Source organism: Saccopteryx bilineata, chromosome 1 (genome assembly GCF_036850765.1).
Source record: "Saccopteryx bilineata isolate mSacBil1 chromosome 1, mSacBil1_pri_phased_curated, whole genome shotgun sequence".
NCBI classification, from domain to species: Eukaryota; Metazoa; Chordata; class Mammalia; order Chiroptera; family Emballonuridae; genus Saccopteryx; species Saccopteryx bilineata.
Window position 1 is genome coordinate 343,034,828 of NC_089490.1, and position 15,217 is coordinate 343,050,044.

The 15,217-nt window shown below is 44.5% G+C and overlaps 1 protein-coding gene across 7 annotated transcripts in view; it reads right to left on the minus strand.

The window, feature by feature from the left end:
• Positions 1-31: 31 nt before the first annotated feature.
• The window catches only part of AAMDC (adipogenesis associated Mth938 domain containing), a 38,534-nt gene continuing 23,348 nt past the window's right edge, over positions 32-15,217 (minus strand). For 5 of the 7 annotated variants that reach the window (XM_066249452.1, XM_066249431.1, XM_066249446.1 and 2 more), the window contains exons 3-5: positions 4,866-4,961; positions 4,026-4,159; positions 32-206 (exon numbers count right to left, since the gene is read on the minus strand). In XM_066249452.1, the coding sequence (XP_066105549.1) occupies positions 131-206; positions 4,026-4,159; positions 4,866-4,961 (306 nt within the window). In that variant the 3' untranslated portion in view covers positions 32-130. Of the gene's footprint in view, positions 207-4,025; positions 4,160-4,865; positions 4,962-8,278; positions 8,391-15,217 lie in introns of all 7 variants that reach the window. The other 2 variants (XM_066249471.1, XM_066249462.1) reach the window with 2 other exon arrangements.

Consider the following 15,217-nt stretch of genomic DNA (forward strand, 5'->3'; position numbering starts at 1 on the left):
TGGAGAGTGGTAAGAGTGACAGTCACAGGCATTATTGCTTGGTGATTTATTTTCTTGAGGCTCCATCAGCAGGTGGAATGGAAGACCCCTCCCACCCTGACACCTTGGGCAACCAAGGCGTTGTATTCCTTCACTGCCTGCTCCGTCTGGAGGACCCGCACATCAATGCCTTGTTTCTTGAGGTACTCCAGAGTTGATGCGGGCACCTGGCAAGAAGGAAAAGATGGGTAAGTGAGGGAGTGGAAAGCCCCCAGGGTTTCCTTTCTGTCATGGGGCAAGTATACTCTACAGAACTAGACAGGGACAAATGTCACTCCTTAATCACCCAAAGTGTCACCAGCCCAAAATTTGGCAGTGAGCCACAAGGAGTCAAAAAGGCTCCTAAGAAGTTAACAGAAGTATCATAGGTATGCATAAAGCTCAGATGAAATGGAAAGAGCGCGTCGGCCTGGCGTGCGGAAGTCCCGGGTTCGATTCCCGGCCAGGGCACACAGGAGAAGCGCCCATCTGCTTCTCCACCCCTCCCCCTCTCCTTCCTGTCTGTCTCTCTCTTCCCCTCCCGCAGCCGAGGCTCCATTGGAGCAAAAGATGGCCCGGGTGCTGGGGATGGCTCCTTGGCCTCTGCCCCAGGCACTAGAGTGGCTCTGGTCGTGACAGAGCGACACCCCGGATGGGCAGAGCATCACCCCCTGGTGGGCGTGCCGGGTGGATCCCGGTCGGGTGCATGCGGGAGTCTGTCTGACTGCCTCCCCGTTTTCAGCTTCAGAAAAGAAAAAAAAAAAAGAAATGGAAAGAGCATGGATTTTGGAGCTAGCCGTGGATTTAAGTCCTTGCTAATGGTGTGACCTAGGGTAAGTTCTCCTAAGCATTTGTTTCCATGTCTGGAAATAGGAATAATAATATCTAGCTCACAGGGTTGGTATGAGAACTAACTTATCTAAGGTATGTGAAATGTGTAGCATGGGACAGGCCCCAAAACATGTAAATGTTAAATGTTTAATCAGTCCAAGCTGAGTGTAAATTCTAACTTTGCCATGCACTAACCAAGAGACCTTAAGACTACTAAAGTCTCTCAACCCCAATTTCCTCTCCTGTAAGATGGGATATAATAATACTTACATCACAGGGTTGATATGAGGGTGACATTAACACAATGCATGTATACTGCGGCTCTAATGTCTTCTCAAAAAGGCCTGTCTTGACCACCCGATTTAGAGGAGCCCCTCATCAGTCACCTTTATCTTCACAGAATTTATGATCAGAAATTGTCCACTTTTTTATTATCCATGAGGGTCATGAATTTTATTTATCTTATCTCTAGTGCCTAAAATAGTATCTTGCTTATAGAAGGTGCTGCATAAATATTTGTAAATAAATGTATATAAAAGTATCTCAACAGTGGCAGCTGTTACTAGGTATTTTCAACTCTGGCTTGTCATGAATGTTATTTCAAATACATTTTTTTTTTTTGTATTTTTCTGAAGCTGGAAATGGGGAGAGACAGTCAGACAGACTCCCGCATGCACCTGACCAGGATCCACCCGGCACGCCCACTAGGGGTGATGCTCTGCCCACCAGGGGGCGATGCTCTGCCCCTCTGGGGCGTCACTGTGTTGCAACCTGAGCCACTCTAGTGCCTGGGGCAGAAGCCAAGGAGCCATCCCCAGCACCCGGGCCATCTTTGCTCCAATGGAGCCTCGGCTGCGGAAGGGGAAGAGAGAGACAGAGAGGAAGGAGAGGGGGAGGGGTGGAGAAGCAGATGGGCGCTTCTCCTGTGTGCCCTGGCCGGGAATTGAACCCGGGACTTCTGCACGCCAGGCGGACGCTCTACCACTGAGCAAACCGGCCAGGGCCATTTCAAATACATTTTAATTAGACTTTGTTCCTGACTAGGCAGTGGCCCAGTGGATAGAGCTTTGGCCTGAGATGCTGAGGACCCAGGTTTGAAACACTAAGGTCTCAGGTTTGAGAATGGGCTCATGGTTCATTGGCTCGAGTGCAGGCAGGGGGTCGCCAGCTTGAATGTGGGGTTGTAGATGTGACCCAAATGTCATTGGCTTGAAGCCCAAGGTGTTGGCTTGAGCAAGGGTTCACTGGCTTGGCTGAAGCCTCCCATTCAAGGTACATATGAGAAAGCAAACAATGAACTAAGGTGTCGCAATAAAGAATTGATGCTTCTCATCTCTCTCCCTTCCTGTCTGTCTGTCCCTCTCTTTCTCTCTCGTGTCCCCCCCAAAAGTAGACTTTCCTGCTCAGAAAAGCTCTGAAATATTTTTTAAAAATATTTTGTATACAGTATATATATATATTTAGATTTATTTTTATTGATTTTAAAGAGGGTGGGAGGAGAGAGAGGTATGAACTTATAGTTGCTTTACTTTAGTTGTTTATTGCTTGCTTGGTGTATGTGCCCTGACTGGGCAAGCCCAGGGTTTTGAACGGTGACCTCAGCATTCCAAGTTGATGGTTTATCCACTGTGCCACTGCAGGCTAGGCAGATTTTATTGATTTTTGAGAGAGTATATATAGAGAGAAAGGGCAAGGGGAGGAGTGGGAAGCATCAACTCATAGAAGTTGCTCTCATGTGTGCCTTCACTGGGCAAACCTGGGGTTTCGGAACTGGTGACCTCACCGTTCCAGGTCATTGCTTTACCCACTGTGCCACCACAGGTCAGGCTCTGAAATATTTTTTAATGCCCTATATTACTTTTCTGTATGTTTGGACAATTTTATAACAACAGTACCTTTATAGATAGGATTTTTTTTTTTTAGAGAGAGAGGGAGGGAGGGACAGGAAGGGAGAGAGATGAGAAGCATCAACTCTAGTTGTGGCACCTTAGTTATTCATTGATTACTTTCTCATATGTGCCTTGACTGGGGGGCTCCAGCCGAGCCACTGACCCCTTGCTCAAGCCAGCGACCTTGGTATTCAAGCCAGCAGCAACCTTTGGGCTCAAGCCAGCAACTATGGCATCATGTCTATGATCCCATGCTCAAACCAGCAATCCCATACTCATGCTGGTGAGTCCATGCTCAAGCCTGCAACCTCAGGATTTTGAACCTGGATCTTCAGCATCCCAGGCTGATGCTCTATCCCCTGTGCCACTGACTGGTCAGGGAGACAGGATTTATTTTAATGGGGAAAAAATCTAGGTTAAACTAAAAAGTATAGGTAAATAAAGAGCACCTTCATCAGTAAGGAGCTGGATTTTAATTTCTTTTTTTTTTTTTTTTTTTGTATTTTTCTGAAGCTGGAAACAGGGAGAGACAGACAGACTCCCGCATGTGCCCGACCGGGATCCACCCGGCACGCCCACTAGGGGTGAAGCTCTGCCCACCAGGGGGCGATGCTCTGCCCCTCCGGGGCATCGCTCTGTTGCGACCAGAGCCACTCTAGCGCCTGGGGCAGAGGCCAAGGAGCCATCCCCAGCGCCCGGGCCATCTTTGCTCCAATGGAGCCTTGGCTGCGGGAGGGGAAAAGAGAGACAGAGAGGAAGGAGAGGGGGAGGGGAGGAGAAGCAGATGGGCGCTTCTCCTGTGTGCCCTGGCCGGGAATCGAACTGGGACTTCTGCACACCAGGCCGATGCTCTACCACTGAGCCAACCGGCCAGGGCCTGGATTTTAGAACATCTATATAAAGAGAGGGATGAGGTAGATCTCTAACACATATGTGAAAGGCTGTTCATAATGTAAAAATGTAAATGAATAATAAGTTGCAGAACAATTTGTATAGTGTGATTTTATTTATGTGAAAATGGTTGTAAATGTAGTCATGTATACCTTGTGTGTAGGTGTGTATATATTTTCAGACGCAGAACTGGAGCAGTGTACACAAGTGTGGGAGACTGGGGAGGACAAATCTTTCACCTTTTTCTATATTTTTGCATTGAATCTTTTCTATAAGTAAAATTAAAATACTTTTTTCATAAGAGGGGAAAATAACTTGAATGCATCTAAGAAAAAAAGTATTCTAAAATCTATAAAAATATAAAGTACTGTAAGAATCTATAGAACCAGGCCTGACCTGTGGTGGCACAGTGGATAAAGCGTCAACCTGGAAACACTGAGGTTGCTGGTTCGAAACCCTGGAGCTGCCTGGTTAAGGCACATATGGGAGTTGATGCTTCCTGCTCCTTCCCCCTTCTCTCTCTCTCCTCTCTAAAATAAATAAAAAAATAAATATATATATATATATATAAAAGAATCTATAGAACCAATTGTAGATAGTTGTAGAGTTTTAACAATTCCAGGATTGAGGACTTTCTAAAAAATACTTGACCTAGTGTGCGGAGGACCCGGGTTCGATTCCCGGCCAGGGCACACAGGAGAAGCGCCCATTTGCTTCTCCACCCCTCCGCCGCGCTTTCCCTCTCTGTCTCTCTCTTCCCCTCCCGCAGCCAAGGCTCCATTGGAGCAAAGATGGCCCGGGCGCTGGGGATGGCTCTGTGGCCTCCGCCCCAGGCACTAGAGTGGCTCTGGTCACAACATGGCGACGCCCAGGATGGGCAGAGCATCGCCCCCTGGTGGGCAGAGCGTCGCCCCATGGTGGGCGTGCCGGGTGGATCCCGGTCGGGCGCATGCGGGAGTCTGTCTGACTGTCTCTCCCTGTTTCCAGCTTCAGAAATATAAAAAAATAAAAATAAAAAAAAATAAAAAAAAAATACTTGAAACAATACAAGCCCAGGGTTAGATGGAGACTAGACAATGCAACCCTGATGAGGAGAGTGGTACACAGCCATTATTGGATCATCAGCAAAATGAGGGTGCATGATACATAAAGATGAACTCCCAACAAGGACATATCTTGAAGGTAAAGTCCAAGAGATCAGCCACTGTCCTCAGGATGCTGTTCAGCAGTACCTACCTTCAAGGCCTCACTCATCCCTCGGCCAATCACAAGGGTCTGTACACCTTTCTTGACTACTTCTTCCACATCTGCAGGCTGCACACCAGGAGAATGCTGGGTATGGAAAGAAAAAGTATACCAGCTACACGCTCTTTTTCGTTTTTTTAGTGCGTACAGGAGAGAGAGAGAGGGACAGACAGGAACGGAGAGAGATGAGAAGCATCAATCATCAGTTTTTCGTGTGACACCTTAGTTGTTCATTGATTGCTTTCTCATATGTGCCTTGACGGGGGGGAGGGGGTGAAGGGCTGCAGCAGAGCAAGTGACCCCTTGCTCAAGCCAGTGACCTTGGGTTCAAGCGAGAGATCTTGGGCTTCAAGCCAGTGACCTTTTGGCTCAAGCCAGCACCTATGGGATCATGACTGATTCCACGCTCAAGTCGGCACCCTCGAGGTTTCAAATCTGGGTCCTCAGCATCCCAGGCTGATTATCCACTGAGCCACCACCTGGTCAGGTGCTACATGCTCTTTTAGTCTTTCTTTGAAATCGGCATGTATATGGGACTCATTCATTTGTGCATTATTTCATTGAAGAAATATTTGTTCTGAGGACTGGGAATCACAGATGATACAGTGCTGCTCATAAGGAGCTCTAAGTCTAGTGAAAAATATAGAGAAGATTGTAATGAAAATAGTTTTACAAGTGCTACAAGTAAGTTCATGGTATTGTAGAATATAGTGAAAGAGCACCAACTTCAGACCTGGGGTGTGTGGAGGAGAGACTGTTCTGTTCTGTAATTTGGACCCAGGCCAAGTTTGCTTTCTGCAACCCCCCTTAGAGACTGGTCATAACTGATATTCTGACATAAATCAGCACCCTTCTCTTGCCTCCTGCTATGTGCTGATTCCTGGAAGAGGTGGTTGTCCTGACCTGGTCAAGCATATGAAGTAATTTCCGGTACCTGGTAGCATTCATATATATTACCCGTGACTATCCCCCCGTCTCCCCATATCCTAGAAAATTCTCTGGCTCTGACAAGCGGCACATGGATCCATTTTCATCTTGCAGCTGCCCATGACATGCCTTGTATGTAAGTTTCCCTTAATAAACTCTATATTCATTACCAGACTTGAACGGCCAGGCTCTTTCTTCAGTCTCTCTCTGCCCTCCGCTTATGGAGGTACATTTTTAGTCTCGGGGCTTTTTCCTGGGTCTGTGTGTACTAATGGAGGTTTGGGCAGGTGGTCAGGGAAGGCACCCTAGCGGAGGTAACATTTAAGCTGAGACCTAAAGGACAAACAGGAATTAGCCAAGTCAAAGGAATTCAGGGAACAAGGCATTCCAAGTTCAAGGAATAGCATGTACAAAGGCTCAGAGGAAAGAAAAATCTAGTGGACTCAACAGTGAACTGAGGAATGGAATAGAGGCAGAGGTGGGGGTCACAGGGAGCAGAGGGACAGCTGTCAGAGGGGAGGATGAGGGGATGGGATGAGAGAGGATGAAGGGATTAGTGAAATTACATATACATAACACAGAGATACAGATAACAGGACAGCAAATCCCAGAGGGAAGGGGGAGGGAGTCAAGGAGAGAAGCAAAGGGGCTATAATGGGGGGTGCGTTGTTGGGGGTGAGGGTGTTATACTGAGTGGGACACTTGAATCCATGTTAACACAATAAATTAAAAAATAATTTTAAAAAAACTAGTGGACTTCAGGCGGTGGAGTAATGTTGGAGTGTAACTGACAGGTGAGGGAGCAAAAAGATAGGAATTGGGAGAAGAAAGCACTTGGACACTATGCCAACATTTGGACAGAGGAGAGTCCCACACCATTTCCTTTTTCTGAACCCCCTTACCACTTAGCTCCAGGAAAAAATTTTGTTGGCACTTTAAAACCTACTTATCACTCGGTAAAGCCTTCCAAGATTCTCCCAGGATATTTAAGGTACGGTGTCCAACAAAGAGTAGTCCAATGTTAAAGGGCGGTGGCTCCTGAGCTGCTTCCACTCAGCAAAGGGGACATGGGGGCTGCGAGTTTGGAGCCTGCCAACCCCACTACCGGGTCCACCTGTCCACACAAGGGTGACACTCGGCACTGAAGCTTGGAGAGACAGCCTTCCCTGATTTGTCTCTCTCTTTTACTCGGACAGCAAGCATTCACTGAGCACTTACTCTACACGGGCCCTGTTCCAAGCATGCTGGGAAGAACTGAGATGAACTAAACAGTCCTTGGAGGAATGTTAGTCAGGTAAGGTTAATGAACATATGGAAATAGTTTCAAGATAGGTATAAAAGGATGAGATAAAATGGAGTTGGGATCTCAGAAACTAGAGTCAGTATGAGTGAGAAATTGTCATGAAAGACATGGTAGTTTTTAAAAAATAAATTTGATTTATTGATTTGAGAGAGAGAAACATTGATTTGTTGTTATTCATGCATTCATTGGGTGATTATTGTATGGTGCCCTGACTAGGGATCGAACCCGCAACCTTAGTGTGTCAGGATAATGTCCTAACCAACTGAGCTACTGGCCCAGGGCAAGACTTGCTGTTTTAACTGGGTCTTGAAGTATGAGTAGAGTATGCCTTACTGCAGTGGTTGTGGAAGGGGTACATTCTAATGATAGTTAGGCATGGTCTAGGGAAAAAGCTGCTGAGAAGAGAACATATGACTTCATGGTGAATTCTTTTTTTTTTTTTTGTATTTTTCCGAAGCTGGAAACGGGGAGGCAGTCAGACAGACTCCCGCATGCGCCCGACTGGGATTCATCCAGCATGCCCACCAGGGGGCGATGCTCTGCCCATCTGGGGCATCACTCTGCTGCAACCAGAGCCATTCAAGCGCCTGAGGCAGAGGCCACAGAGCCATCCCCAGTACCCGGGCCAACAATGCTCCAATGGAGCCTCGGCTGTGGGAGGGGAAGAGAGAGACAGAGAGGAAGGAGAGGGGGAGGAGTGGAGAAGCAGATGGGCGCTTCTCCTGTGTGCCCTGGCCGGGAATCGAACCCGGGACTCCTGCACTCCAGGCCGACGCTCTACCACTTAGCCAACCAGCCAGGGCCATGAATTCTTTTTTGAACATTTAATGAAAATCTTCAACAGAATGTTAGCAAATCCAAAGCTGATTCAACATTAAAGAAATCAGTGTATTTTCCCAGAGTAAAGAAGAAAAAGCATGTAATCATCTCAACTGATGCAGAAAAAGCATTTAACAAAGTTCACCATGTGTTATGATTTTTAAAAAGCAAGCTAAACCAGAAGGGAAACTTCTTTAGATGGAAGAGAGCTAAGAAAAACCTACAACTAAACATCAAATATATGTTGAAATATTAAATACTTTCCTTCAAGGACAGGACATATGGTATGAACTAGACATTGACTTCCTTATTATTTCCTGGGCAAGGCCATTCCTCCCCATGTGCATGCTGCTACCTGCTTTAAGCTGCCATGGCTTCTTGCTTGGACTATTGCAGTAACTTTCGGACTGGTCCCCATAAAACCGCTTCAGCCCTCTCCAGTTGTTCTTCATCTGCAGCTGAGGGATCTTTTAAAAACACAAATCCACTCATGTCACACTCTGCTTAATAGTACTCAGTGGCTTCTCACTGCCTTCAGAACAGATGCCAAACTCTTGAACAGTCTGTAAGGTTCCTGCTGCCTGTCCAGTCTCACTGCATACCACCTTCTTCATGTTCTATACTCTGGTCATAAAGGCCTTCTCTCTGCCTGACCAGGCGGTGGCACAGTGGATAGTGTTGGACTGGGATGCGGAGGACCCAGGTTCGAGACCCTGAGGTCACCAGCTTGAGCGCGGGCTCATCTGGTTTGAGCAAAGCTCACCAGCTTGGACCCAACGATCGCTGGTTCAAGCAAGGGGTTACTCGGTCTGCTGAAGGCCCACGGTCAAAGCACATATGAGAAAGCAATCAATTAACAACTAAGTTGTTGCAACAAAAAACTAATGATTGATGCTTCCCATCTCTCTCCATTCCTGTCTGTCCCTATCTATCTCTTTCTCTGACTGTGTCTCTGTAAAAAAAAAGAAGAAGAGAATAAAGGCCTTCTCTCATCTCTTCAACCATAGCATGTTCTCTCTCACCACGGTGAAGAAAGAAGAAAAGAAAACATTCAGGTTGTCCTGTGGTGGCACAGTGAATAAGGCGTCCACAGTGACCTGGAATGCTAAGGTCACTGATTCGAAACCCCAGGCTTGCCCTGTCAAGGCACATACAAGAAGCAACTACTGCGAGTTGATGCTTCCTGCTCCTCCCCCCCTTCTCAAAAATCAATAAATAAAATCTTTAAAGAAAAGAAAACCCACAGGTTGGTAAAAAAATATATATTTGCATGTCATATACCTCCTGACTTGTATCCAGAATATATAAAGAATTCTAAAAGTACAACAATAAGAAAATAATATGATTTTTTTAAATGGGTACAGTGTTTGAAAAGACCCTTTCCCAAAGAAGATACAAGGGTGGTCATGAAGAGCATGCAAAGACACTGTATATTGTAAGTCACTATGAAAATGCGTATTAAAATTCCAGTGAGCTATGAGATGCTGGTGAGGAAACAAGCTGGATCTCCCATCCAGAGCTGGTGGGAGTGTAAAATGTAGAGCTATTGTTGGAAAGCAGTCTGGCGTTTTCTCATAAAGTTGAACACTGTGACTCAGCAGTCACACTCCTGGATATGTATCCTAGAGAAATGAAAACTCACATTCACACAAAAACCTGTTCATGAATGTTCATAACAGCTTTATTTGTAACAGTCTCACGCTGGAAGCAATTTAAAAGTTTAACTGATGAATGAATAAATAGATCATGTTATAATCCAAACAATGAAATACTACTCAGCAATAAAAAAGAAAAAATTATTGACACACAGGACAATATGGATGGCTCCAATTTTTTTTTGTGTGTGTGAGAGAGACAGAGAGAGGGACAGATAGAGACAGACAGACAGGAAGGGAGAGAGATGAGAAGCATCAACTTGTGGTTGTGACACCTTAGTTGATCATTGATTGTGTTCTCATATGTGCCTTGACTGGGGGTGCTATAGCAGAGCAAGTGACACCTTGCTGAAGCTAGCAACCCTGGGCTCAAGCCAGCGACCATGGAGGGGTCATGTCTATGATCCCATGCTCAAGTTGGTGAGCCCGTGCTCAAGCTAGACGAGCCCATGTCCAAGCTGGTGACATTGGCATTTCGAAACTCTGTCCTCTGAGTCTCAGGCTGATGCTATATCTACTGTGCCACTGCCTGGTCAGGCGACTCTAATGTTTTATGCTAAGTTGAAAAAACTATATGATCCCACAGAAACAGTCTCTAAATAATAATAACAATAAAACTACATGATTCCATTAATATGACAAGTAAATGTGACATTTGTATTAGGTCATTTGGCTAAATACTAAAAAAAATCTGTATATTAGATAATAGTATTGTATCAATGTTAATTTCTTGGTTTTGATTATTGTATTGGGTTATGTAAAAGAATGTCTGTTGAAAATACACACAGGTATTAGGAGTAAAGGGGTATAATATCTGCAATAGTTCAAAAAATAATATATATTGATATAGAAAATATAAAGTGCTAACATTTGGATCTGGGTAAAAATGAAAATTATTTGTACTATTCTTGTGACTTTTCTGTAAGTCTGAAGTTATTTCAAAATAAGCTGTAAATTTTTTTAAAAAGCTGTAAATTAAAAAGTAAATGGCTGAGTAGTATTCCATAGAATATATATATATATATACCACATCTTTATCCAATCATCTATTGAAGGGCTTTTTGATTGTTTCCTTGTCTTGGCCACTGAACAATGCTGTGATGAGCCATTAGAAATGATGACATCGGATCATTTACAATAACATGAATGGAACTTGATAACATTATACGGAGTGAAATAAATAAATCAGAAAAAACTGGCCTGACCTGTGGTGGCGCAGTGGATAAAGCGTCAACCTGGAAACGCTGAGGTTGCCAGTTCAAAACCCTGGGCTTGTCTGGTCAAGGCACATATGGGAGTTGATGCTTCCTGCTCCTTCCCCCCTTCTCTCTCTCTCTCTCTCTCTCTCTCTCTCCTCTCTATAATGAATAAATAAAATCTTAAAAAAAAAAAAAGAAAAAACTAAGAACTATATGATTCCATACATAGGTGGGACATAAAAATGAGACTCAGAGACATGGACAAGAGTGTGGTGGTTACCGGAGAGCAGAAGGAAGGAAAGACAAGAAGGGGAGGGGAGGGGCACAAAGAAAATCAGATAGAAGGTGACAGAAGACAATTTGACTTTGAGTGATGGGTATGCAACATAATCAAATGTCAAAATAACCTGAAGACGTTTTCTCTGAACCTATGTACCCTGATTGATCTATGTCACCCCATTAAAATTAATAATAGGCCCTGGCCAGTTGGCTCAGTGGTAGGGCATCAGCCTGGCGTGCAGGAGTCCCAGGTTCAATTCCCAGCCAGGGCACACAGGAGAAGTGCCCATCTGCTTCTCTACCCCTCCCCTTCTCCTTCCTCTCTGTCTCTCTCTTCCCCTCCCTCAGCCAAGGCTCCATTGGAGCAAAGTTGGCCCTGGCCCTGAGGATGGCTCTATGGCCTCTGCCTCAGGCACTAGAATGGCTCTGATTGCAACAGAGCGGCGCCCCAGATTGGCAGAGCATCGCCCCCTGGTGGGCATGTCGGTTTGATCCCGGTTGGGCACATGCGGGAGTCTGTCTGACTGCCTCCCCGTTTCCAGCTTCAGAAAAATACACACAAAAAAAATTTTTTTTAAAGTAAATGAATAAAAAAATGAAGCCGGAAGAGAGCACATAAAGCCACATACTTCCTGATTTATTTAGGCAAGGAAGCAGAACTTAGCAGAAGGCAGGTGCCTGCACAAAGCAGGTGCAGGTGCAGCATCTTTGCGGCTCTCTCTGTTCCCTCGGTTCCCTGTAGGGTGTGCAATGCTGCTGACATTCCTCACTGAGACGGTGAGTGCTCCGGAGCTGGATAACAAAGCCAGTCGCTCTCACTTACACTCTTACATTCAGACCTACCTCATCAGCACCTTCCTAAGGAATTTACACTAAGATTGGATGAGCTTATGATTTAGGGAATATCAAAGAGTGCTCTAAGTTAGAACACCTGTATGTCAAAGAGTGAACCAAACTGTGCGCAGCAAGGGTACAGCCTCATCCTGTGAGAGCTGCAGAGCCAGCTCCCAGGTGTCTCTGAACAGCATCTCTGCCTCCAGCTTTCCCAGCTCTCCGCAAAGATCAGAAGAGATTAGGAGACGCTGGATACTTGTTCCATATATAGTTATTTAGGTTCATAAATTTTTTAAAAGCAAAACAATAATTGGTCCTTAAAGAATTTACATAATGATTAAATATCCTTTTTCTATTGCTCTGTGATCAATCCCAGAACCATCCTGTGCTGAACAGTGAGGATATGAATGAAGAACCTGAAATTTTTTTTCTGGAGGTAAGACTAAGGTAAATAGTTAACAGAATTACAAATTAGGATCAGAGAGCTTCACCTTCCATAAGTAAATGCATTTACCTCCATTACTGAACGATTCCTTGATTTAACAAAGTACAGCACCTACTTTGAGACGCACCATGACGCCCACACTCTAACAGTTCACATTCTAGTGTAAGGAAGCAGGCCACAGCGGGGGGTGGGGGGTGTGAAAGGTCATAAAAGAGTTCAAAACCATAATCATCTGGAGATGCAGAGACTGGAGACAGCAGCAGCCCATCAGAGTTACTGATCAGTGGAATTCAGATGATGGATTTGGTTGCTGTGTGCTATGCTGTAGGCCTGGGGTGTCACAGAGCAATGAACTACCTGCTCAGCTTGTGGATCCGGCATTAGTGGAGGATGACTCACAGTCCCGTGCAGAGGACTGGTACGGAGGCGTCCTCAACCTGCCACCAGCTCCTCCTCTGCTTCCTCTAGCCCCTCAGGACAAACCACTAAGACTCTCTTCTCTTACGGTCTGATTCTATTCCTCTTTTTTTTTTTTTATTGATTTTAGAGACAGAGAGTGGCTTTATATCACATGATGTAAGGTTTTAAAAGCTTATTGTGTTTTTTGGGGGAAAGTTTTTTTTTTTAATATTTTTACTTACTCATTTTAGAGAGGAGAGAGAGAGAGAAAGAGCAAGAGAGAAAGTGGGGAGGAGCAGGAAGCATCAACTCCCACATGTGCCTTGACCAGGCAAGACCAGGGCGCGGACCGGTGACCTCAGCATTCCAGGTGGATGCTTTATCCACTGCGCCACCACAGGTCAGGCTTTGGGGAAAGTTATTAATTGTGGGGAAATGTCCACCTATTACCTATTATGCCGGCTAAACAACAGGGTGGCATCTTATATGATTTGAACATTTCCCACTCTTTTATATCAAATTTGAAAAGAAAATGTTCCTAAATTACACTTTTTTAAAAATTTTTATTTTATTTTATTTATTCATTTTGGGGGGGGAGAGAGATAGAGAGAGAGAGGAGCTGGAAGCATCAACTCCCATATGTGCCTTGACCAGGGTTTTCTTTTTCTTTTTTTTTTTTTTAATTTTATTTATTCATTTTAGAGAGGAGAGAGAGAGAGACAGAGAGAGAAGGTGGGGAGAAGCTGGAAGCATCAACTCCCATATGTGCCTTGACCAGGCAAGCCCAGGGTTTTGAACCGGCGACCTCAGCATTTCCAGGTCGACGCTTTATCCACTGCGCCACCACAGGTCAGGCTTGACCAGGGTTTTGAACCGGCGACCACAGCATTTCCAGGTTGACGCTTTATCCACTGCACCACCACAGGTCAGGCCTAAATTACACTTTCAAGGAAGCATTTCCTTCTGCCAAAAAGAAGTGAGCATAAATGGTTAGCAGCAATACTGTTATCTGGATGTGTTGCTGATAAAAGCAGATTGTGAGTGAAGGTTAAAGGACCTCTGGAATCTGTCCCTTGTGGGCACTGCCCAAGTCACATTCTCTTTATCCCTTGCCGGAGTTAACAGCCTCTCAAAGATCTTCCCGCCTTTACCAGTGCAGAAATCTGGTGGGTGTTCTTTTCTGTGCCACAGGCCACTATGGCAATCAGCCTGGTGAAGCTTATGACCCCCTTTTCAAAATAAAGTTTTTAAAAGCTTAAAAGAAAATGTATAAGATTATAAAGGAAACAGATTTTATACAATAAAATTATCAAATTATTAAAAATAGATGTGTGGTCTAGTAATGTGCTGCTTTATTAGTTTAAAAGAGTAGAAATCCTTTCCAAAAGTCCATTAGCAGATTTTTAATTCTTTTATAACTTTATTTATTTTTTTAATTTTTATTTATTTATTTATTCATTTTAGGGGGGAGAGAGAGAGAAAGAGAGAGAGAGAGAGAGAAGGGGGAGGAGCAGGAAGCATCAACTCTCATATGTGCCTTGACCAGACAAGCTAGGGTTTTGAACTGGCAACCTCAGTGTTTCCAGGTTGACACTTTATCCACTGTGCCACCATAGGTCAGGCAGATTTCTAATTCTTTTAAAATCCATTCTGCCCCTTTTCTGGTTACTCAGCTAGACTACATTTTCTATTCTCCCGTGCAGCTAAGCGTGGAACATGTGACTATGCCAACGCCAATAAAAACTCAATGGAATATCAGCACAAAAAATGATGCCACATCTAGGTTAGAATCTTGAAAATTGGGCATGAGGTTTTCTTTTCTTTTCCCTTCCATCAAGTTAGAATTATTGCATGGCTACAACCCATTCCCACCATTCAAATGCTTATGGTGGAATAGCAGAGGAAGAAGTCTGGTGCTGTGGAGGTATTATTATGAACTCATTATACACACACATTTTCTGGCTCTGTATACTGAAAGGGCTTAGATGTAGTAACTTCTCAGTAGTAACGAGCCCGTCTAATACCCAGTTCTTGGTTTCTAGATACCATTTCCCACTGAAAGGAACCAGGATTCCTTGAAGAAATGGCTGAACCCAGGAAAAATATATCTTGCTATGCTATAAAGCAATGCAGTGGTAAAAACCTGATGGGAACATGTCACAAGGACACTGGCTAAATTTGGGACAATTTAAACCTAAAAAAGTATTAATAATGTTAACAGAGTAAAACATTTTCTTATTCTCTTTAGGCTGCTATAACAAACTACCATAAACTGGGTAGCTTATAAAACAACAAAAATTTATTTCTCACAGCTCTAGAGGCTGGAAGTCCAAGATCAAGGTACCAGAAGGCCGAGTCTGGTGAGGGCCCTCTTCCTGGTTAATAGCGTGCACCTTTTAACTGTTCCCTCACAGGGTAGAAGGGATCTTAAATTTTAAGTCTCTTCTCTAATGCACTAAGCTCATAATGAGGGCTCCACCCTC